The 23,466-nt window shown below is 52.2% G+C and overlaps 3 protein-coding genes across 8 annotated transcripts in view; 2 read left to right on the top strand and 1 right to left on the bottom strand.

Moving 5' to 3' along the window:
* The first annotated feature begins 2,872 nt into the window (after positions 1-2,872).
* Positions 2,873-6,042, top strand: ELOVL3 (ELOVL fatty acid elongase 3). The gene is made up of 4 exons (XM_029244559.1): positions 2,873-3,174; positions 4,122-4,253; positions 5,027-5,043; positions 5,303-6,042. The coding sequence occupies exons 1-4, from the start codon at positions 3,074-3,076 to the stop codon at positions 5,728-5,730; spliced, it is 678 nt and encodes a 225-aa protein (XP_029100392.1). The 5' UTR covers positions 2,873-3,073; the 3' UTR covers positions 5,731-6,042.
* A 332-nt stretch (positions 6,043-6,374) lies between these two features.
* On the bottom strand, positions 6,375-17,727 carry PITX3 (paired like homeodomain 3). 2 transcript variants are annotated; one of them, XM_029245860.1, is made up of 5 exons: positions 17,547-17,727; positions 15,907-16,026; positions 8,497-8,626; positions 8,122-8,324; positions 6,375-7,565 (listed from the first exon to the last, which is right to left on the bottom strand). In XM_029245860.1, the coding sequence occupies exons 3-5, from the start codon at positions 8,612-8,614 to the stop codon at positions 6,978-6,980; spliced, it is 909 nt and encodes a 302-aa protein (XP_029101693.1). In that variant the 5' UTR covers positions 8,615-8,626; positions 15,907-16,026; positions 17,547-17,727; the 3' UTR covers positions 6,375-6,977. The 2 variants fall into 2 exon arrangements, with proteins under 2 accessions (XP_029101693.1, XP_029101694.1); XM_029245861.1 differs by lacking the exon at positions 15,907-16,026 and having other exon boundaries at positions 6,645-7,565; positions 17,547-17,722.
* Positions 17,728-21,132: 3,405 nt separating this feature from the next.
* GBF1 (golgi brefeldin A resistant guanine nucleotide exchange factor 1) overlaps positions 21,133-23,466 on the top strand; it is a 121,239-nt gene continuing 118,905 nt past the window's right edge. For 3 of the 5 annotated variants that reach the window (XM_029201233.1, XM_029201232.1, XM_029201234.1), the window contains exon 1: positions 21,133-21,411. The gene's annotated coding sequence lies outside the window, so the exon portion shown is untranslated. The remainder of the gene's footprint in view (positions 21,412-23,466) is intronic. The other 2 variants (XM_029201230.1, XM_029201228.1) reach the window with 2 other exon arrangements.

Consider the following 23,466-nt stretch of genomic DNA (forward strand, 5'->3'; position numbering starts at 1 on the left):
GAGTGCCCACTCTGTGCCAAGAGCTGTGTGCATCCCTCAGAGGGGGAGTGACCTAACAAAAACGACCCTTTGAGATAGGGTGTGGGAGCCAGGATAGTATAGGAAATATATGGTTAACTGTACTCCCTCGGTAGAAGCACAATCCTGGAAGGCTGTTTGGGCAAAGTCCTGTGGATGGAAGACAAAGAAGAGAAGGGTTGTCCCTGTCTGAAAAAGATTAGGCTTTTGCAGGGTAAGTGACTTCAGAGCTAGGGCGGAACAATAAGATTTGTCCAGGTGAGAAAATGATGTGTGGGGAGAGGGAACAATACAGAGAGAGGTAAAGGAGCTGAAAAGTCTGAAAATATGGTGCTGTGTTATGGGGTTGCAACTCTTCCATTATAGCTAAAATGTGGAACGCTGGGGCTGAAGGATGGTGGGACATTGGCTATAAAGAAAGAGTCAGGGCTAACCTCAGGAATCTGACTTTGTCCTGAAGATTTTTTTGTTCTTAAAGAAGAATGACATGATCTAATGTATGTTTTAGAAAGACCTTTCTGGTAGCTAATGAGAGGTAGACATATTCCTTGCATTTATGGAGCTCAAGGACTAGTAGGGGAAACAAGTATTAATCAAGAACTCATAATTATAAACTCTCATTGAACGAAAGAAATGCCATGCTATGAGAGCAATTTATATATAACAGGAGTAGCAGACCAAGTCCAAATGTCAGGGAAGGTTTCCCCTAGGAAATAATTTCTGGAGGTTTTTCTTCTTCTTCCCTTCTTACACACACCCCTCCCTCAAGCCTCACCATTAAACTTCACAGAGAAAGGCAATGTAAAATATCTTTATTTGAGAGAAACCCAGGACTGTGTATACATACTCATATGCATTTGTAAACCTCCCCAAATGATTCACCCTGACATTTCCATGTGTCTAGTCCATAATATCCTTTCATTGATATTATCTGACTTGTATACTGACCCCAACCTTGTGAGGTAGGCAGGCAAGTATGACTATCTACATTTTATTGAAGAATCTGAGTCTCAGAGAAGTTAGGTAATTTGCCTAAAATCACATGACTAATGGTAGAGCTGACATTTGAATCCAGGTCTTGTAACACCTAGGTGGAATTATTTTTTTTAAGCTGTTTTGTTTTGTTTTTCTTTTTCAATTAGTAAAGATCCCAACAGGTGGCCACACCTATGTTTTTAATTTTTTAAATGAAATTTAATTCTTTTGGCTGTACTGTGCAGCATGCAGGGTCTTATTTCCCCAGCCAGGGGTCAAACCTGTGCCCCTCGCATTACGAGCACAGAGTCTTAACCACTGGATTGCCAGGGAAGTCCCTAGCTGGTATTATTCTTGCAATGTTCATTCTTTCATTTGTTCATTGATCCATCAAACATGTGCTGATCACCTTCTGAGTGTCAGGCTATGTGTGAAGCAATCGAGAGCCAGTAAGTTTTTAAGCAGGAAATCAGCTTGATCCAATTTACGTTTGAGAACCCTCTTTTGGCTGAAAGGACAGAAAGTGGTGGTTTTCAAAGAATGGTCCGAGACCACATACTGGGTCAGAGGCTCTGGGGTTGGGGCTCAGGAATGCTATGATCAGCCAGGTTTGGGTATTCTTTTTTGATTCTAATGCAATAGAAAGCACTATATTAGAGAAGGTGGTGGTGCAACCAGTTATTGTGACTAAGGTAGTGGCTGTAGTAACCAGGTGAGAAGTGATGAGGAACAGAGACAAAGGGATGCACTTCAGAGTCATTTAGATAGCATGGGCAGGACTTCTCACTCCACCCTCAGCTCAGACAGTAGCTGAGAAGTGGAGCTGGAATTCCTACCTGGGTCCTCTGGCTACAGAGCCTGTGGGCTTTACTGCACATAGCCATTTATAGCAGCTTTGTGGTTTTAAATATTTTATATTTAATTATCTTAGCATTTGTTTTGCAAATCTCCATCTTATCTCAAACTGCCTTCAAGCCTTGTATTTCTCCCTCACTCTCATAAAGACTAGGAGAGAAATAAATAAGGCCTTAAAAGTTTTAAAATATTTATTTGCTTGGGGCTGGGTATACAGGCAAGGAAAAAGTAGATTTGATTAGATAAGCACAGACTAGGGGTGAACGCAGGACACTGGGAGATGCACTGCATCTCCTCTTCTATTAATCGCAGGAGGTCTCCAGTAAACCTGAAGACAATAATCCCAGAAGCCCAGAGGGTGACCCCATTCCCTCCCCAGGGTTATTACTGGGTGTCAGGCTGGAGCAGTTCAGGAATTCAGGAAACTGTAAAGAAACCACAACAGCCTCAACAAACATCAACTACCTCCACAATAAAACTCATTATAATTCATCTCCCTCCCACCCACAACTACAGACCTGAGGGAGGCAGGTGGGACTACGGGAGGGGCTCTTTGCTGCTCCTTCCCCAGCCTGACCCAGCCTCATCCCAGACCTGGTTTTCCCAGCGTCTTGGGGAGGTGGGAAACTGACACCCCTATGTCTGGCACCAGAGACTGAGGACACCTCCATTCTCTGTTCACTGCCAGGTAGGTCAGGATTAAAGCAAACTGAAGCCAAAGTTATAGCCGGCAGTGCCAGGGGAAGCCTGGCCTGTCTCGGTAACTAGCAAGGCCACAATGGCTAAGCCAAACAGGTGGGAGTGGAAGTGTTGCCGGGAGAAAAAGATAGGAAGGTGGGCGTGGCGAAGGCCAACTGTAGTGCGAGGCTTCTGGGGGGGGGGGAGCCTCATCCATTGAATGACCAATCAGAGAGCGGGCTGCGGCCCAGGGGTGGGGCAGGGGCGTATCTTGGTCGAGATTGGATAATGGCCGGGCGCAGGGAGGGGCCGCGAGCCTCCGAGGCCTGCTGCTTGACAATTCCGCGTTATATACCGCATTGGCGGCGGTGGTGGTGGAAGCCGGCTGGACTGCAGCGCACGTGCCTGGATCTGACGCTCTTCGGCTTGCCGCGTAGTACCTTGGGTTCTGGGTCTGGTCAGTCCTGCCCCAAGGTTCGCTCCATCCTCGGTCCCCTAACTCTCGTCCAGCTCCCTAAGCTCCCGAGCTCAGCATCTACAGAACGAAATGGTCACAGCCATGAATGTCTCAGATGAAGTAGAGCAGATGTTCCTGCCCTACAACTTCGAGCTGTTCCAGGACATAAGGCCCGTTTTGGAGGAGTACTGGTGAGACCTGGAGAAGGGGAAGAGCCGTGTCAGGGGCCCAACTCTGATGACTGCTATTTGGGGGGATTGGCGGAAGAGGGGGAGGGCGATACACAGAATACCCACAGTGATTTTGCTAAAGAGCAAAGGTATCGGGCTCCCCAGTACTGGCTTCACGTACCCGTTGTCCAAGGTGCAGGTAGTGTGGCACCTCAGAGAGGTTAGGTCTGGAAGAAAGGAAGGCAGAAATAAGAGGATGGGGTGAGGAATGTGGGAGGAGACAGAAACCAAGAGGAAAGAGTGTAGTGAGAACTGGTCTCTGAAGAATGGAGTTGATCTGAACTCCTACTTCGCACCCACCTTATAGATGACTCTCCATCCTTTGTGGCCGCATGTGTGCGCATGCGTGCATAGTGCTGGTACCTGGGGACAGCCTTCCCTTCACAGTTATCATCTTGTTCCTCAAATGCTCCATCATCCCTGCTGTGGAGAAGGAGACAAAATCTAGATACTCTTCCAAAATTTCCTCGGGCTTTGCCTAAGAGCTCCTCAGAGGTGTTTGTGGGTTGACTTTGTGCTCCAATTTGTCATGACCCAACCAGGCAGAAGCTGTTGCCACATCCTTCTTACACCACAGTCCTGGGTTGCTTCTAGGCATGGGTCAGCAGCTGTCACCGTCTCCCAACCCCATTGAGAGAGCAGTAATCACAGAAACCTTGGACATAGCCCCTGCCCTGTGCTAGGTACTTTGTATATATTAACACTGTCAGGAGAGGAGTGGTATTCCCCTCTTACAAAATAAGGGGAATACTAATGCTCAGAAAACTAAGTAGTTTTTCCAGTGTCACACAGCTAGTAAATGGCAGAAGTAGGACTCCAACCCAGAGCACTCACCTGGGGATATGAGTGGGCATTCCTCTAACCAGCACCTACCCATAAGCCCATCCCCTCTCCCTTCTGCCTGCCAGGGCAACCTCATTCACCATAGCTCTGATCTACCTGCTGCTCATCTTTGTGGGGCAGAACTACATGAAGGCACAGAAGGGCTTCAACCTGCAGGGACCTCTCATCCTTTGGTCATTCTGCCTTGCAATCTTCAGGTAAGACCCCCCCCCCCACCACCCCTTTTATACCCTAGACCCACATTCTATCCCTAAAAACTTTCTAGAAACCTCAATTGTATCAACTCCCCAAGTTTTGCCCCCTAACTCTCTTCCTATCCCATTCTCTCAGCTCTAACTCTCTCCTCAGGTTCCCCCCTCCTCCCATATTCCCCTGTTTTCCTTCTCCAGTCCCCGAACTGGCCGTCTCTGCTCTCTCTCACAAGTCCTCTTGTGCTCATGGAGTCTTGGTACTGCCAACATTTCCCCCAGCCTCTAATACTCTCTGCATCTAATACCCTATCCCAAGACCTCCCAATAACTTCCCCAGCCCCTTCTTCCCATATTCCGCCCCCCCAAACTCCTTCGATCACCCCCCATCCTGCCACCCATCTCCTCCCATCCCATGAGCCCTATTCCCTAATTCAACTTTCAGTCCCAACCTCCAGCACTCCCTGGTCCTTCCCTAGCCTTCATGTCTTCTAGATTACTGGTTGGCTCTACCAGGTTGGCCACAGGATCTCAGAAGCTGTGACCCATCCCCTGTGGAGCGGGGGGAGGTGGTGGAATTTGACCAGGCGAAGCGTGGATTGATGCCTGGGAATGACCCTTACACCCTTTTCCTCTGTCCCATTTCAGTATCCTTGGGGCAGTGAGGACATGGGGCTATACGGGGACTGTGCTACTTAGGGGAGCCTAAAGAAAACTGTATGCTTCTTCATCTTCACCGATAATCCCATAATCAAATTCTGATCCTGCCTCTTTGTTCTCAGCAAGATCATTGAACTTGGTGAGTGGCAAGGCTTCGTCTCTCTGGTGTCCAGTCAACTGCACCCCTCCTCAGGGCCCCTCCGCCTTACCCATCACATTGGAAAGTCCCTTCCCCACCCCTGGGTCCTAACAACACCTCTCACCCAAGCCCCTCCTTAGATTCTCTGCCACAAAAACCCCTCTCCCTGCCCTGACAATTCCCCATATGCCCCCACTTCCAGTGCGGAGGGTGGTCCCAACACTGGGTGGTATGCCAGCTATGACTCCCCATCTCCCAGGAGACACGGCCTTCATCATCCTGTATAAATGGCCACTCATCTTTGTGCACTGGTACCACCACAGCACAGAGCTAGTGTACAAGAGCTTTGGATACAAGAACAAGGTGGCTGCAGGCGGCTGGTTCATGACCATGAACTACGGTGTACATGCCATCATGTACACCTACTATACTCTGAAGGCTGCCAAAGTAAAGCCCCCCAGGTGGTGTCCCATGCTCGTCACCAGCCTGCAAATCCTGCAGATGTTTATGGGAGCTACTGTCGGTATCCTGACTTACGTCTGGAGACAGGAACAGGGATGCCATACAACAAAGGAACACCTCTTCTGGTCCTTCATCTTGTATACAACCTATTTCCTCCTCTTTGTCCAGTTCTTCCACCAAAACTATGTAATTACCAAGGTCAAGGCCAAGACCAAGAGCCAGTGAAGGGTTGGAGAAAAGAAGGAGCCCCGAGCTCTCTCCTCCCCAGGGCATTGAGGGGCTGAGCTTAGGTTTGGGAAGATAATTAGGATGCCTTTTCTGCATGGTTTCCCCACGGGATGTGTACCCCAAGGTGGCAGGAGGTTATGACAGTCAAGAAGTGTCACCCCTGGGGTGGGGGTGTGATCTAGTACTTTGCTGTTTCTGTTTTTAATGTGAAGGCCAAACAGTCCCTGGGATGGAGTGGGACTGAAGAGGCTCCCCAGAGCTGAGTGATCTATATTTCCAGAAATCTTTCTTCTTCTTGCTCTATTTTTTAAATTAAAGATTTCAACAAGGTTTTTGGGGTTTGGGGATTTTGAGGATGAAGGGGACTGCTGTGATGGAGGAGGGCTGCTGGCAGTGGGTGAGAAGCTTAAGAGGGTGTGGTGTGTGGAAGGATGAGTCACACACAGACACTCAATAAGAATACTAGGCCTGGTAGGCACTTAATAAATGTCTGTTACAGACCAGAAGTTTATTGCTGTTAGAGGCCCAAGCCCCTCATAGGAACAGTGAGAAACAGCTGCAGAAAGGTGGAGTAACTTTTTCTAAAGTCATAGGCTTCCTAAGCTGCAGAATTGACATCTTTAAGTAAGCATTCGAGATCAGACCTTCCAGTTATCCTCCATGAGACCACGAGGTGGCGCTGCAGTACCAGCTTTGTCCAAGCCATACACACCTACACACGCACGCACGCATGCGTGCGCCGCTCAGCTCCAGGAATCCCCAGGCTTCCCCGTCTTGGTGATGGTGGCCTGGGGAGGACTGAAGCCCTAGAAGCCTGGACCCCTATCTTGTTTCCTGTACACCCAGCTCTCCTTTAGACATGGGGAAGGATAAGGGGAGAAGGCTCAACCGCAACTCTGAATCATCAGGCCTTTGACAGTCCGCGCACGTTTATTTCATTTATCTTTGAAAACCGGGGAAGGGGAGTCTGGAGAAGGCGGGGTGGACCAAGGGTGAGTTGGCCCTCCGGGGAACTGGTCCCTGTTCCTGGCCTCAGTTCCAGGGGCGCGGACTAAGGGCCCAGTCCACCCCTCAGGCCTGGGAGGGGGAAGGCTCTCTCCTGAGCCGGCCGCCTCCCCAAGCCCGACTGCCCCAGCACCCCTCTCAGACCCTGGGGCGGGGACAAGCCAGGCAAGACGACCCCAGTCCGTAGAGGCCGTAAATTATCGCCCCCGCCCTCAGGGATGATCGACGGGCGGGGCCATTCACACAGGCCGTTCCACTGCGTACTGGCATGGACTGAGGTTGGCGGCCGGGGGCGGCCCGGGCACGGCGGGGTAGCTGAAAGTGGCGTGCTGTTTGGCCTTGAGCCTCAGGCTGGCCAGACTCGAGTTACACGGGTCCCGATATACGTAGGGGGAGGAGGCGGCTGCTGCTGCGGCTGCTGCGGCCGAGGCGTAAGGGCAGGATACTGCCCCGGAGGACACTGCGGCCGGAGCCAGCCCGGGGGGCCCCCCACCTAGGCCCTGCAGGGCTCCGGGCCCTGGCACAGTGCCCGGGGCAGTCGCGGCCGAGGGGACCATGGAGGCGGCGATGGAGCTGGGTGGCGAGAAAACAGGCTGTGAAGCCAGAGGCCCCACGTTGACCGAGTTGAAGGCGAACGGGAAGGTCTTGGCTGAGAGCGGCGGTCCCAGCGCCTTGGGTGGCCAATTGCCGTACGAGTAGCCGGGGTACACCTCCTCGTAGGGCGGCACCAGCCCCCCGAGCGGCGCCGCGAAGCCGCCCTTGCACAGCTCCGCCTGCTGACTGCGCTCGCGCTTTCGCCACTTGGCGCGCCGGTTCTTGAACCACACCTGTGGGCGTGGGAGAAAGGCTGTCAGGGCCCGGCCCTCGCAGTTGGCTGGTGGGTGGGTCGCCCAGGCAGGGGACCAAGCGGGGTCCGGGGCCGGGCGGAGCATAAGCGAGAGGAGGTGGTGGAGCATAACCACCCCAGAAACGGGAATGGGGTGGTGGAGCAGCCGGTCGGGGTGAGGGAAGAGCTCACGGAGTCAGCGGGCTGAGAAAGAAACAGTCTGCCGCAGAACTGAGTCGGAGGCGACAGGGCTGCGGGGGTGGGCAGCAGGATCGGGTCTAGGAGAGGTGAAGAGGAGAACCAGAGACAGTGCCGGGGAGAGGGAGCGCGCCGTCTGGAGTGAAAGGGTGCAGGAAGAGCAGAGATTGGAGCCTGGCGGAAAGAAGGCCGTGCGGGCAGGGGCCGGGGCCGGGGGACGTCGGGTGTTGGGTCCGAGGATGGGGCAGGCAGGGCAGAACTACCGGATGCTGGTTCCGAAGCTACTTGCTGAGCGGCCCGCGAGAGGGAGGCCCGGGATGGAGTGAGGGGGGCGGCTCTGGGGGTGGGGGGCGGCGTACCCGCACGCGGGCCTCGGTGAGGTTGGTCCACACGGCGATCTCTTCCCGCGTACTCATGTCGGGGTAGCGGTTCCTCTGGAAGGTCGCCTCCAGCTCCTGCAGCTGCTGGCTGGTGAAGTGCGTGCGCTGCCGCCTCTGCTTCTTCTTCAGCGAGCTGTCTTCGGGGGAGCCGCCGGGCAGCGAAACTGAGGCCTTCTCCGAGTCTAGGGGCCGGGGTGGGGTCGGTCACAGCGCGTTCTTGCCTGTGCGGATTCCCGGGCTCGGGGACTTCCTCGGCGGGGCCCCTCACTCCCACCTGGGCTTGCACTCCCGGGTCCCACCCTCGTTAGGGATGGAGCTGTTATTTCCCCCACCCCCAGAAGGTGGCGCGCTCACCGCTGTGCTCTTGGCCCTTGCAGCCGTGTTCCGGGATTGGGGGGTGGGGGGTGCCCGCATCTGACAGCGAGAGGGCGGGGCTCCGGGCCTCTGCCTCGCTGAGCAGGCCGAACTCCATGGGGGGAGGACTCTGGAGGGAAGCGAAGACACAGACCTGGTTAATGGGAAGAAAATCTCCGGGTTATCCGGTTCCCAGTAGTGTTTCCCCACTAGTTCTCTGCCCCTTTTCTCTGCCACCGACATAAAGCTACCCCTGTGTAGGGTGCCCTAGGATAGAATGGTGAAACAGCAGCCTAAGGCGGGGAGAGGTGTATACTCAAGAGATTTTATACACAGTTATACACACTAGACTTTGATCTCTTCAGTGTTGGGCACCTAAAACCCTGCCTGGTGCACTGTTGGTGTTCAACAGATATTTACTGAATTAATGAAAACCACACTGTTGCACACCACATACCATACACCACATACTCAAAAATTAAATTCCCTCTCACACGAGTGCCCAATATCCCCTTAAACTCAAACATGCCTCTCAGCCAGTCACACCTGAGACGCAGTCTGAACCTGTGTTATTCACTCTCCAGTGGGACAGATTTGATTTTGAACCAGGCCTGATATGTCTCCCATAAGGAGAATCACTGCTATCATTTATGAGTACTTACTATGTGTCTTCACCTCATTATCTCTCCCCTCACAAGAATGCATCAATATTAGGTATGATCACCCTTTTTTAGGTGAGGAAACTGAGACTTGAAGTAATGATTAAGGTTAAAGAGCTTGTAAGCAGTGGAGCTGGGATCTGAACCAGGTCTGGGAGATTCCTAAACTGCTTCTCTTTGTTTGCTTTTTCAGACTGTGTTCTTTGGGGCCCTCCTCACAAACCCCCTCAGGGACTGGAACTTAGGGCTAACCTCAGGGATAGAGATCTAGCCTGATCTTACTCGGGTCTACTTCAACTAGGGCAGCCCTGCTTTTGTCTGTTTTGTTTATGCTTTCTGGAGAGATTTCATTTGAAGAAAGTCTTCCTTGATCAAAAACGAGTTTGAAAATCACTCTCTGCTTCTATACCTGCCCAGACACACACTGCACCCTACCAGTCACCACTGTCACGCACAGCTTCTTGCTGGCCCACCCCAGGCTGTGGATGTGGGCTTCTTAAAACCCCCTTCCTACCCTTACTCCCTATGCCAAACCTTACCTGACATTACCCAGGAGCCTGCCTGGGTCCCCCTCCAAGTCTCCCCTGCAGGGTCCCCTTTCCTTCTGGCTCTCCCAGGCCCCCTCTGGTGGGGGGAAGGGAAAAGGGCACTAGTGGGGCTCAAGACTCCAGATGCCTCTTGGTCAGAGGAGAACCAAAGGAGTCTGGGGACAGAGACACAGGGATGAAAAGCTGGGTAGGAGGGGTCCATCTGCCTCCCCATTAACAGGGACTTAATGCAGGCTGTGCAAGGTGGCATTAATGTGGAGGATTAGCCTAGATTGAGACGTGTGTCACTTGGCTGCTCTGAATTTATTAGGAGCCTTTCTCAGGGAGGCACAGATGGGCAGCGGCCTGTATTTGCACATAGTAATGCCCCCTTCAACCAGCTCAGAGATGACAGCTGTCCCCCCACCTCTCCACCTCTCAAGCTAGATTGGGGATGGGTCAGAGGTCAAGGCAGGAGGTTGAGAAACAGTCCCTGTTCTTTCCACAGGCAGAGAGGACTAGACCTTGGACCCTCTCCTAGGGTTGGAGAAGCAGGGCTGAATGGAACCCCGGGAAGGAAGGAGAGAAGTCAGGCCAGGGATGGGGCTGCTCTGCTTCCCTCCCCTTCCAGATATGAGGACTGGAGCCAGAGGCTTAGGGCTGGCCCAATGATGCTCCAATAGAAGGGAGAGGCCATTGGGAGGGACCTGGAGCAGTCTTGACTAGTAGCTCTTCCCAAGTAGCTGGGGAGGCTTAGAACTGAGAGCTGGAAAAAGGGGTGCTCTGAAGTCTCTTCATACCCAAGATGCCCTCAAAATTGCAAACCATGCCTCTGACCTCTCCAGAGGCCCACAGGAGCAAGGCAGAGCTGGGAAAATAGGGACAGTTGGGTTTCCCTGTAGGGAAAGCTGAATCACACCATTGCCATTCATCCTTCCAGTCTGCTTTGCCTCCAGACTTCCCATTTTCCAAACTCCCGTTCCCCCAGCATTCCATACCTGTGTCTTGGTTTCACCCTTTATTTCAGCAGAGGGAGGCAGGGTGAGGAGAGATAAGGGCCAGAATAAAAGACGAGGCTGAGAAAGCAGAGTTCAGGCTGTGTGTTCCCAGAGACAGACAGACACACATGCAGACACACACGGGCCCCCACTCAGACAAAATAAGCACTAGGACTTGGAGCTAGAGGCCTACAAACACACACTCTCCCACACGCGCTCCCACATTCAGGCAGATGGACACACCGTCACACAGTCTCCTCTCTCTGTGACAGGGACAGCTGCCTCGGCTGTTTTGGAGCTAGCCATTATCCTCCCCCTTCCCCTTCCTGGCCCCTTTGAACCTCAGCTCTCAGTCCCAGGAACTAAGGACTCTGTGGGGGAGGAGGAAGCCAAAGGAGCCACGGGAGGGAGTGGTCTACACTCAGTGGCTGCTGGAGAGAGCCTGTTTGGCTGAGTGGGGAGAAGGTATGAGAATGCTGGAAAAAGAGGATTGGGTAGCAGTGGGGGGCAGAAACTGACGAGGCCCCTCCTGGGAAAGTAATCTGGTATACCCCAAAGAAACTAGGATTGGAGTCAAAAGATCTGGGTTCACGTCCTGGCTCCCCAGCTTACTAGCTGTGTGTCCTTGGCAAATTACCTATCTAGGCATATTTTTTCATCTGTAAAAGTGAGATTATGATCCCTTCCCTATCTACCTTCAGTATTGTTACAAGGTTAAAATAAAACATAACATTTTAAAATGGGTAGGGGGCTTCCCTGGTGGTGCAGTGGTTAAGAATCCACCTGCCAATGCAGGGGACACGGGTTTGAGCCCTGGTCTGGGAAGATCCCACGTGCCCGGGAGCAACTAAGCCCGTGCGCCACAACTACTGAGGCCACATGCCACAACTACTGAAGCCTGTGCGCCTCGAGCCCGTGCTCCGCAACAAGCCACCACAATGAGAAGCCCGTGCACCGCAGAGAAGACCCAACACAGCCATAAATAAATAAATAAATAAAGTTATTTTAAAAAATGGGTAGGGGTCAAACTCTATCCAAGTTGTTGTACTTGTTGTTTTCCCCCTCATTCATTGAAATGTTGTTTGTTTGGCACCTTCTGTGAGCTGGGCGTTGAGTAAGGCACTCAGGATAGAGTGGTAAATAAGATCTCATTCTTGTCTCTGCCATTGCTTGAGTGGTTCACCTCCCTAGATCCTGTGTCTCCCAGTGAAAAGTTGCTCTGAATAAAGGGAAGCATGCTGTATTTTAGAGAGGGATGCAAGTGTGTGTTGTGAGCACCCTGTCCTAAACATAAAGGAGGGTCCAGTCAATAAGGAAACAGCCAAATGGGCAGAGTAGCCCAAGCTGGGAGCCACTTTGGGCACCAGTGACTGGTGGTAGAGGAAAGAATAAAGGCTTCAGGCTCTTGGCTGGGTTAGTCATAGCAGAAAGAGGGGGTGTGGCTGAGAAGGGCCCTGCCTGTGGAGCTGAAAAAGCAGGAACACTAATAGCAGGCAGGCAGCAGAGAGAGCGGGTGGGGGCAGAGGCCTCTAGCAGACTTGTGTCCGGTGGGCTAGTCAGGCAGAGGCTGGGGGCGCCAAGCTGTTGTCTGAGCTGGAGACAGGCTGGCTGAGGATTAAGCTCCCCCAAACTGCTGGAGGTCGGGAAGCTGGGGAGTTGGGACTGCGGCCAGGGACTTCGCCTCACTCAGTGGACAGGGACAGGCAGTAGGTCTGGAAGCCACACGTTTGGTTGATGCTGGTAGGAAATACCAGGAAGGGCCAAAGAGAGTCAAGAGATAACAGTGGTGCTGAGTCCAGCTCTTGGGGGGGCCTCCTGCCCCACCCCAGCCTTTCCAACACACCCTGCAGGGGGTGCATGGCCCAGGCCCCACTGGTGTCAGGGTGGCAATCCCAGCCCTAGGGAGAATAGAAGGCCTGCAGGTGACCTCTGACTCTGAAGTACGGCATGGAATTACAGGAAGCTGTCATGGACTGCAGCAAGAACAAAATATCCAAGATAATTAAGGAGGAGATCAGAGAATGTCACAGACCAGCGAGGCCATAGTGGGGAGGCTATGGTTTCCAAGGGACACAACTCATGGCAAGAAGGCAACTGCCATGTGCGCCCACTTTTGTCCTGAAGCCAAAGGGGTAGACCAGGGTCACAGCCAAAGAGCCCCCAAGTAGTTGCAATAATAATACCCAAGGCAGGAGGCACACCCTGGAACTGAAATGGGAGAAAACCTTTTCTTGCATGGGCTGAATGAAAAAGAAGATAAGAGGGGATGGAGTTGTGATGCTGTGGCTCAGCTCAGCAAGCAGCAAGTTGGCGAACAGGTGTAAACCAGGGCCCTAAACTAGGACAGAACCATCCTATAAACCTAAAACTAAAGTGAGGCCCTTAAGTGCACACAGCCTCATGTTCATTAGGGATGCCGAGCACCCACACTGTCTGGTCTGCTGAGCTTCAGTCAGCAAATGAGGGCAAATAAAGACAGCTGTAGACAAGGCTCACAGCTCACAGCCAAGAGGAAACCCTAAGACTCGGGTAGAGGCAACAATGATTTGATGCACTTAATTTATCAAGGGGTAAATCAGGGATCAGAGAAATGGGCCTCTACACCCTTCCCCCCCTTCCCTCCTTCTTTCCTTCAACAAGCATTAGGTGCTAAGACAGATACCCAAGAATGGTAAGGCACAGACCCTAAATTCTAGGAGCCTACAGTCTAGGGAGGCAAACAGAGCACAGGATGGAATGGTGGTCTGCATGGGCCTGATTCTCAGATCATGCAAGATCAGAAAGACGGTAGCACATGTAAGGTGGTGTCAAGTTTTGGGGCTCAGAGAACGTAGCACCTGGCTGATCTGGAAATTAGGGAGGCAGAGGAGGGGGCAGAGGCTTCTAAATAACAGAGCAGTAGGTTCAGAGGGTAGCAGGGAGCCTAGCTCGGCCAGGGTCTCAGTGTGGGCAATGGGAGATCATCAGAGAATAATGGTCAGGCTGAGAGGGTGTCCAATGAGGGGCAAGAGGTGGGGGTCCAGGCTTGATACAGTGTAGGCTAGAGCAACTCCAGCTTTTCCACCAAAACAACCCTAAGTAAGAGAGACGGTAGTACAGGACACTAGGGGCACAACCTGAAACAGCGGCCGCCAGTATGAAATTTCTTTGAGATCTTCAGCCTTATGTTAAAAATCAAAGCAAATTTTGCATTCCATTCCATACTTATGTTTGTTTTAATATAAAATAAATGTTTTCTATCCAAGAGACATCTTCAAGTGACATCACCACACCAGGAAGATGGGGTTGGCTTAGCCTGCAGTGTCATGCCGCTCCCACTCCTATACTGCCCTCTCCCACCTCATCCCCCACTGAGAAGCATTGCTCCCAGCAGTGGGAGTCACTGGAGGCTTGTAGGCGAGGGAGTGACATCAAAGCAGTGTCTTTGGGATCTTTATTTGGCAGTGGTGAGCAGAATGGATTGGGCAGGGGAGAGGTAAGAAAGGGAAAACTATGAGAGGTGAAAAGAAGGCCCCAGGGAAGCAAGAGGAGTGGAGAGAGTTCTGAAAGCAGCTTTCTCACCCCACTGCCTTTTCTTTTCTTTCCCTATCACTCTTATCATGGGTCCCTGTCAGTGACTAGGGACTAGACACTCTAGACACTCTAGATAGTCCCAAATCTCAGGACCTAGTGGACCCTTCAGGTTAGCTGCCATCTCCCTCCCTCACACTCTAGGAAGCATCATTTAGAGTAAATGGAGAAGAAAAGATTTGGGTGGTGTCTTTCTCTTGTGCTCATCCCCAACTCAGCTCCAGCTTGCCTCCTCTGCCCTCCCTTCCTGGACCTGGGTTCTGGGTCCATATTCACATCCTTGAGCAGGAGGCAGGCAGGGATCAGATCAGGATATTTGGTCTGGTAGAGGATCTAAGCATTTGGGGAGCTCCCTGGAACTCTTCTTGGGGAGGGATAGTGGCTGGCATCTGAAGCCTAGGATAGGGTGTCTCATCTGTCATTGAGAATCTTCCCATGACTGGATCACAGACGCTAGCAGGCTGATATAAGGCTTGAGACACCACCCTTCGAAATGAAGATTCTGTGCTTACAGGGGACCTACAGTTTGGGCATAATAATAGCAATAATGTTTCTTATTTCTGTGGTGTTTCTCCATTTGCAAAGGGCTTTCAAATATATGATTTCGTTTAACTCTTAAAACCACTTTGAATGGCAGGAATGACCATCCTTATTTCACCTCTAAGAAGACGAATTTGTCCACGGTTACACAGATTGAAGAGATTCTAATCCACTTCTCCTAAGACCAGGGACTGAGCTCTTTCCACTCCTCGCCCCCTCCGCTCCAGCAACCATTTGTAGCTCTGACATGCATTGATCCTTCCAAGCCCTTAAGGATTCCTTTTCTACTTCCTGCCTCTACCACCTCTCTGGAAAAGAGCTCTGGAAGTTTGCTGCCCACAGTGTGCCAAGGAACATTTTCCTATTCATCCTGTGCTTGCATCGTTCCAGTTCTAAGGGGTCCCCTCATCTCTGGTTTCAGGATTTGGGGAGCAAACAAATCTGCTTATCTAGGCCTTTCCTTATTTTGTGAATTTCCATCCTATCTCACTTTCCAGAGGCCTAAACCTTCAAGTTTGCTCTCTCCAGCAGCCTCTGGCTCCCCCTTCTGCCACCATTCTCTGATCCTTCTCTAGGTCCATGACATTCTCCCTAAGAGCCAGTGACCAGGCATGCACTCAGCTAAATGGCTTTATGCAGGGGCAGGAGGTCTGCCTTTTGTTTCTAGTCATCTTTATTATAATGCCATTGCTTTTTGGCCTTTTTGGCAAAAGTAGAACTTGGGGCTATAGTCTTCAGGTAATGCCTTCCCTATTCCTTTCCTGACTCAGCCTTTCATTTCACCCATAATTTCAGTGGTTTTCAAAGACAATGGGAGCACAAGCCCCTTGAAAAGGGTATCAGAATGGGATGGGGGTAACTGGGATATGACTCTATATTTATCAAAAAGGGGAGAGGGACAAAAGAGTTTGGAAAACAATGTTCTAGCTGGTGATAAGTGAATTTAAAAGTAAGGAGTGGAGGTGGGAGTGTGGGTAGGACGTATTATATGTCATTCATGGTTGGAGGGTAAGAAAGGTTGAAACCCACTTGTTTAGATTACTCATTGCTAAACATATTACCCTGCACTTGTCCCCATGAAACTCAGTCGCCAAATGGGCTGTTTTGCTTACTTACATAGACTGGGAGAGTTCTCTCTACTCTGTTCCCTTCAGCTTAACTGGGCTCTGGTTAAAGAGTTGGAGTCAGGATGGGCGGTCATTGTACGGGTCCAAAGAAATCAGGGCCCTCTCCCAGCTGTAGGAAAAGCAAACAGGGTAGTTGGGTAGGGCTGAGACATCCTTCCCAACCAGAGATGGAGGGCAATAAAGTCCCATGTTGGATCCCAGTGTCTGGATTCTGTGTCTCCTTCCTACCTCCTCTCAGCCACCAGAGTGGTGTGGGGATTGGTGGGACTGAGGAAGCAAAAAGGGAAACAAGACCACAGGGTTTGCTTTGCTAAAGGGCTGCCGTTTTCTCTTTGGGCCTGGGCTCCTGCCCACTGTGGGAAAGGAGACTTTAGCCTGCTGACACCCAGGCAGAGTCTGGGGGGTACCTGGTCAGCTGTATTGGAATTAGGGGTTGACTCTGAGTTTGTGAGGGAACTGAAGCTGTCAGGGGCTTGTGCTAGGCTCTTCTTTGCCCTCTCATTGCCCTTTGTGGTTCATTCCTTCCTTTCCTGGTCTTGGTTCCCACTAGCAGTCCCACCATTGGCTCTCTCTCCACAAATTTGGATTCTGGAAGTCTGGGGTGATGCTCAGATCGCATCTAATCTGGGTTAGAGAGGGAATGTCTCCCGGGCCACTCCAACCCAAGGCCAGGCTTCAGCCTTTACTCTCACTCCCTGCTCCATGTCCCGCAGCCCCTAGGAGCAGAGACAAGTTTGAAAAGTGTGAGCTGCGATTCTAGGCAATCCACCACAGCAAACACCACCGTACACGCAGCAGCTGGGCAGGCGCTGCGGGGTAAATGGACATGCCAATCGGCCAGGGACATTCTGTCCACCACTGCCCGACACAGCGCCTGCTCCGGAGAGACCAACCTCGCTGCGCCGGACATTCTGTCAGCCCTGAGCCCCGCGCGCCGCGGACATTCCGTCCAATTCCGTGGCTGCCCCAGGTCGGGACCCATCGGGGCCCTGACACCCCAGGCAGACACACCAGACCCGCCGCCTGGTCACTCGGACTACCCAACCTCGGCCTTGCAGCCCACACAGCGGCCATCTGACCCGGTCGCTGTCGGGTTCTCACAACACGGTTCCTATCCCAATTGCAAAGCAGCTGGGAAGAGAAGCTTGTGCGACTAACGCACCCCTGCTCCCGGTCCTTGGAGTCTGAGACCCAGCCGAGGGGTGTTGGGCACTGCCAACTGCTGCCTTGCTGGGCGCCCGCCGCCAGCTGCCCCCACTGGCCAGGGCCTCGCCAACCCCTTTGGCTCCTTGGCTGTCGGCCCCGCGCCCCCGGATTCCGGGGCGCTTTCTGGTAATGGTTTCCCGACTCTACTCCCTGCTTCCCGGAGCCCCTGTCCTGACCTCATGTCTCCGACTTCTCTTCGGATCCCTCGAGTCTTCCCCTTCTCTGTCCCCCGAGTCCTGGCGCTAAGTTTCCCTTTTTCTAAGTCCTGGCCCCAGGTCTGCAGTCCGCCCTCCCTGTCTCGACCCGTTCCCCAGGCACCGTTCTCCAGTTCAGCAGCCCTAGGTCCCGTTTTAGGGATCCCGAAGTCCGGCCATGGCCCCTCGGCCCCGTGAGCCCCTGTCCCCCGCATGGTCAAGCACTCACAGTGAGTCCCGCAGCAGGCAGACTCCCGGCAGCGGCGGCGGCGGCCGCAGTCTGGAGGGCAAGCAGGGGCCAGAGGCCGGGCACCCGGCCGGGGTGGGGGCCGCCCCCCTGTGCCCGGGCCGCCGCTCCGCTCCGGCGCTCCCGGACTCGCTGGGAGAGAGTAAGCCTCGCCGCGGACTGCCACCCCCCGCTGGCGCCCATTCACTTTATGGCAGTCCAGGGCGCCCCCAGCCCGCCGCTGCGAGCCTCGCGCCTCGGGCCCCGCCCCCTTCCAGCTGCGCTACCGGGGCTCCACCCTTTCCAGCTGTGAATGTTCTGGCCCCGCCTTCAGGGGGGTGGTCCGGCCGGCGCGCCGCCAGGAACCCCGCCCCCTAGCCAATCGGAGGCGCTCCTCAGCAACTGGACCACGCCCCTCCCCACGTGGCTGAAACGGCGCTGCTGAAGAACATTTTGGCGGAACCGAGCGGGCGAGCGTAGAGTGGACCGGGTATCCCCGCGGAACCGGGGCCGGTCGGCGGCGAGGTGGGACCAGGCCGCCACACCGAGCGATCTGGAACGGTGCTGGGGGATAGGACCAGGTGGGAGGGCGCACGGGCCGGGAGAGGCCGTGGGGTTTCAGCGCTCAGACTTCGTTGCCGCTCAAGTTTCGGCGTTTTTCTCCACTTGTCGCTGTCTGTCTCTCTGCCCTTTTGTCTCTGCTCCAATCCTCCCACGTCTCGCCTTTCTTTCCTCTTTTATTTTCTCCGCCACCCCTCTGCTCCCGCTGTTTGTCTCACTCCTCCCTCCCCTGCCACTTCGAAAGACTAATTTCTCTTTCTGATCCTCTTTTTCCTTTTTTCCTTGCATTTTTCTCTCTTCCTCTTCTCGGCTGCGCCCCCGCCCCCCCATCCCCATCCCCACCCCAGCCCTTTTTTCCTCTCCTCCAAGGAAGGTGGCTTCGTGGAGAAAGCAGAGTTTGGAGTGCGACAAACTAAAACAGCATTCTAACCCTGCCACCAGCTGCAACATCACTGAGTGACCTTGGACAAGTAACTCAACTATGACTCCCTTACTCCCCCTCCCCCCGCAAAATTAAAAGAGGTTCTAGCTGGTTCTCAGGGCTTGGGCTGGGCACTCCTCAGAGGCCTGGGCAAGTTCCCTGTCAGTCTGCACTCTTGTCTCACACAAGCTATGTTCTCCCAGCCTTACCAGGGCTACCTGCTCCTTGGTGATACCAAATTCAGTTCTGTGGGCAAGGTATGGCCTTGGTGCTTGCAGGTTAGGGAGTTGCAAGGGATAGGACAGATGTCCCAAGCAACATGTGGAGTCAGGCTGGGTTTCTAGGGTGTCCCTGAGGGCCCTAAGCCCTATTATATAATATACTCCTAAGGTGAATCTGACCAGTCATGTCTTTGCTTAAAACCCTTCAGTGGCTCCTGTTTGCCCTCAGGATAAAGGCTAAGCTCCGTTGCGTGGCACAGCAGACTTTCAGGACCTGACCCTGTCTTAATCTCCAGGCTCCTAGTGGTTTTCTGCACACCTCTGACAGTAACATATTTCTAACCAGTCTTCATTTTGTCAACTCCTACTCATCCCCCTAAGCTCCACTCAGGCCTCATTCTCTCTGGGAAGCCTTTCCTGAATTCCCACGTTAGCCAGATGTGTAGTCTCTTGCTCCCCCAGCCCTGCTGTGTGTATCTCTATTACCCCACCCATGATATGGAAGAGATCAGCTTATGTGTTGTCCCCTATGATGCTAAGATTTAGGAGGACAAGGACCATGTCTTCCTCATCTTTCTATTCCTAGGCATGATGTAGATACTCAGTACTAAAATCTGAGAGGGAGATGTTTTGTCTGGTAAGATGTTGGAGGTTAGAAGGGGCTGGGACATTGTCATCTCTCTCCTCCTTATCTCTAACACACAATTCCATTCATACTTTTAGGTTGATTGATTTCTGGAGGTATGTAGGAGTGGAGATAGGGTAGTAGGGAGTTTTGTCCCACTTAAAAGATTTTTCAGTTGGTTATGCAGGACCTCTCAATCTGAGATGAGCCCAGGAGACCAAATCCCAGTTTTCAAATGAAGGTGGAAAATGGCTCAGAGGTGGGCTAGAAAGATGTGCTATGGTGGTTGTATCCTCTGCCCCTGACTCTCGTTGGGTGAAAGAGGCAAGATCCTCAGCTGGACCCAGAGATCAGGAGCCCAACATGCAGGTACAGGAAGCTGTTAAGGAGTTCTTCAATTCTGATTTCAGGCCTGATGGTTTCTTGGTATTAGAGGATTCTAGCACAAGGATGGTCTTTGGATGTCTGGTTTTGAGACCACAGTCCTATGGGGTTAGGAATGGAGCTTCCCTGGACTTGAGTCATCCATAAATGGGAGGAAATGGGGAGAGAGTTGGTATCTTTTTTCATTGTCTCCTAGCAGTCTCTTCAGGTCTGCAGGGACACTGGGATTTATTCCAGCAGATGCGCTGGGAATTCCACCATTCAATCTGCAAGGAGAAAACTCATCCTTCTGTCCTCTTTCTACACACTCTCACTTCTAGGTAATTCTAAATATCCTAGCAACCTCTATCATCTTTTGCCAGGGGAGAGGCAGCTGGGGGCAGGAGAGTGAAGACTGCGGTGGGTGTCTTGCCCTCAGGCCTCTCAGCATTTCTAAGGCTTCAGGAAAGGCTGCAGTTTCCTGTCAGTGGTGATGTGGAATAACCTGTGTGATTATCTTTTTTCTAGGTAGGTAAAGAGTGTCCAAGGCTTAGGATGATGGTCAGAGCTGGGAGTCACAGTCTGATAAACTAAAGCATAAGAGGTATCGATGGGCAGTGAAAAAGAGAGCTGGACTGGGGGTGAGGACACCTAGGTTTGTTTCTCTGCTCTGTCATTAACTAGCTATACAGATGGTGGGGGCCATCTTTCCATTCTGGGATTCAATTTCCTGCTCTGTAAAATGAAAGGACCTGGATTAGATATCCAAGCTTTTTGTCACCTCCCATTGTCTCTATTTCAGGATGATAGGAATGGGGCACAAGACATAGAAACAAAGTTGGGATGGGACAGACTCATTTATGAGAAGCCAAACAGGGCAAGCAGACGCGACGGTGGGGGAAGGGAGGTTGGAATAGATTGCTCCCTCCATCCTGGAAGGAGCTCAGAACTGCCTAGAAAGGAAATGATCCCTCAAAGGTCACGGTATTGGCCCAGGTGACTTTAATAGGGAGTGGCAGCGGGTTTGCGCTTAGGGGTAGTAGGGTCGTCCACTCAGGCTCTCAAAAAGGACTCCGCCCCCTTTCCAGCAAGTCGTAGCTTTCTTCCCCATAATGCCCAGCAGCCACTGCCAAACCGTGCACTGCAACCGAACTCTACCTAGCTCCACCTCTCCAACTGCTCAGCGCACTTTCTCCTTTTTTATTGGTTTCTCAGTATTGTCACTCAGAGAGTCCTCATATCCGTTGGTTATTCCCTGCCTACCCTTTTCTTTCTCTTGTAATCTCGCCTCTTTAGGCACTACCCGCCTCCCGAAGCCAATTTCCTTTCTTCGATTGGATTGCTGGAATGCCACTTTTCACGATGCAAACCTATGATTGGCTGTGCGCGGCAGGGCTCGCGCAGTGACCAGGCAGCGGGCTAGACTGAGGCTAGTTACCACGTCAGTGAGCTGACAGGGAAGGTAGCCGGCTCCGCCGACCGTTCCGGCCGACTCTTCCTTACTGACTCTGCGGGCCTTGACTTCGGCCTCAACTCCCAGAAAAGGGCTTCTTCCCTGCTCCCATCTGCCACCAGAGCCGGGAGAGCCGCTCGGGGACGCCTTCGGGGCCCGGGCTGGACATGAGCAGCGGCTGCCGGTCCTGGGACTAGGCCCCGCCATTTTGGATCCGCTGACAGGTCAGCGAAGTCTCTTCTTAGAGTTCCAGTGTCGTGAAGGCCGCCCTGACATAGCGAGAGGGAATAAGAGGAGGAGGGCCCTTAAACTGAATGAGCCGGGGTGGGTTAAGGACGCAGGGGCAGGAACGAGACGAGGGAGAGATTGCTGTGGGAGGGAACTGGGAGAGGTGTAGGGGGCAAAGGTCAGGCCCCTGCCGCCGGAGGGACGACTTCAACTCTGGCTTTTCAACCCTTGCGGGTACCGGAATCCTCCCTGTGTTTCTCGGCTTAACCTAGCTTTCAGTTTCTCTCTTCTGAAGCTTTTTGCATCCTAAAGACTTCAGTCCTCAGAAGCTGAAAGCAAATCTGAAGAGTATTGTATCTACTTTTCAGGGTTGATTTTTAGACCTTAGATATGAGAGTCTCTCCAGATTTTGTGCAGCGCCCACTTCTGTGTGACTGCCTCATTAATTCAGCTGAACTGCTTCATTAATGATGATGAACTAATGCAACCTAGACCAGGTAGTGAGAAAAGGTGTGGAAGGACTGAGGCCAGCCTCCTGGGGACCTGGGCTAAGAGAAGGCTTTCCTTTTATGGGGCTGCTCACCTGCCAGTCTGGGACTGTATGTAAACACTGGACTTATCTTCTGAGCCTGTTTTTTCTTTTACACGATCTTTTATATTGTGTAATATTCTCTTCTGGTGTATGTTCTTGGTTGGCATTTCCTCCCCAGGTCTTCACTTGGCCTAAGGAGATGAAGTTCAGTCACAAGGAAGCCACTCTATTATGACATATTTGGACGAGAGCAGAGAGGGATTTGAATACCTGTGAAGTTGGTACTTTGGCCTGTTATTTTTAGTGGGTAAGAAGAGTCATGAGAGGTGTTCAGTCAAATAAAAAGTGGTAGGGTCAGGGCTGCAGAGTGAATGATGGAACATAACCCCAAAAGTATAGTTTATGGCACTATGATGATCTTTGATAAACTGCTGTATTGTAAAGCTATAAAAGTCCCTCAAGGGTAAAGAATGCCTTTAAAAATGAGGAAGAGTGTAGGTACAGTGTCTTTTAATACACGACATAGAAATTTGTATGCCTTTAAATTAGGTACACAAGGCACTCCTCTGAGCCCTGTGGAGGACGCAAATGGAAAGGTCCATTTGGGGATTGCTCTGTTCAGTTTATGCGTTTCTTAAAAGCAGTAGCAATGTATGTGCACCAGTCTAGCTAGAGCATGTCAACCTGAATGCTTTTCAGCATATAGTGGACACTCAATAAGTGTTATCTGTGCCTATTTATTTTATTTTTGGCTGCACTGGGTCTTTATTGCTGCACGTGGGCTTTTCTCTAGTTGTGGCGAGCGGGGGCTACACTTCGTTGCGGTGCGCGGGCTTCTCATTGCGGTGGCTTCTCTTGCTGTGGAGCACAGGCTTTAGGTTCACAGGCTTCAGTAGTTGCGGCACGTGGGCTCAGTAGTTGTGGCTCGTGGGCTGTAGAGTGCAGCCTCAGTAGTTGTGGCGCACGGGCTTAGTTGCTCCGCAGCATGTGGGATCTTCCTGGACCAGAGCTTGAACCCATGTCCCCTGCATTGGCAGGCAGACTCTTTACCACTGCACCACCAAGGAAGCCCCCCTAGGATTAGTTCTAGTATGTGATCCTGACTTGTGCCCTGATTCTAGCCCTGGCAGTCAGGACTTTTGCATGGTGAGGTAGTAATAAGGAGGATCAAAACCTCATTGTGTTAGAAGGGAAAACTATCTAGGTTCTAGAGTGACTAAACTCTGCTCTCCTGAAGTTGTGTGTGTGTGTGCACGCGCACGTTGGTAGGGGAGATAGCATTGTTTATATTGTTTTTTTTTTTAATTGGGGTATAGTTGCTCTACAGTGTTGTGTTAGTTTCTGCTGTACAAGGAAGTGAATCAGCTATATGTATATATTATGTGTGCATATATTGCCTCCCTCTATGGGCCTCCCTCCCACACCCCCATCCCACCCATCTAGGTCAAGACATAGCACCCAGCTGAGCTCCCTGCACTGTACAGCAGGTTCCCACTAGCTATCTCTTTTACACATGGTA

The sequence above is a fragment of the Monodon monoceros genome, unplaced genomic scaffold (genome assembly GCF_005190385.1).
Source record: "Monodon monoceros isolate NGI ecotype Baffin Bay Population unplaced genomic scaffold, NGI_Narwhal_1 Super_Scaffold_4, whole genome shotgun sequence".
Taxonomy (NCBI): Eukaryota; Metazoa; Chordata; class Mammalia; order Artiodactyla; family Monodontidae; genus Monodon; species Monodon monoceros.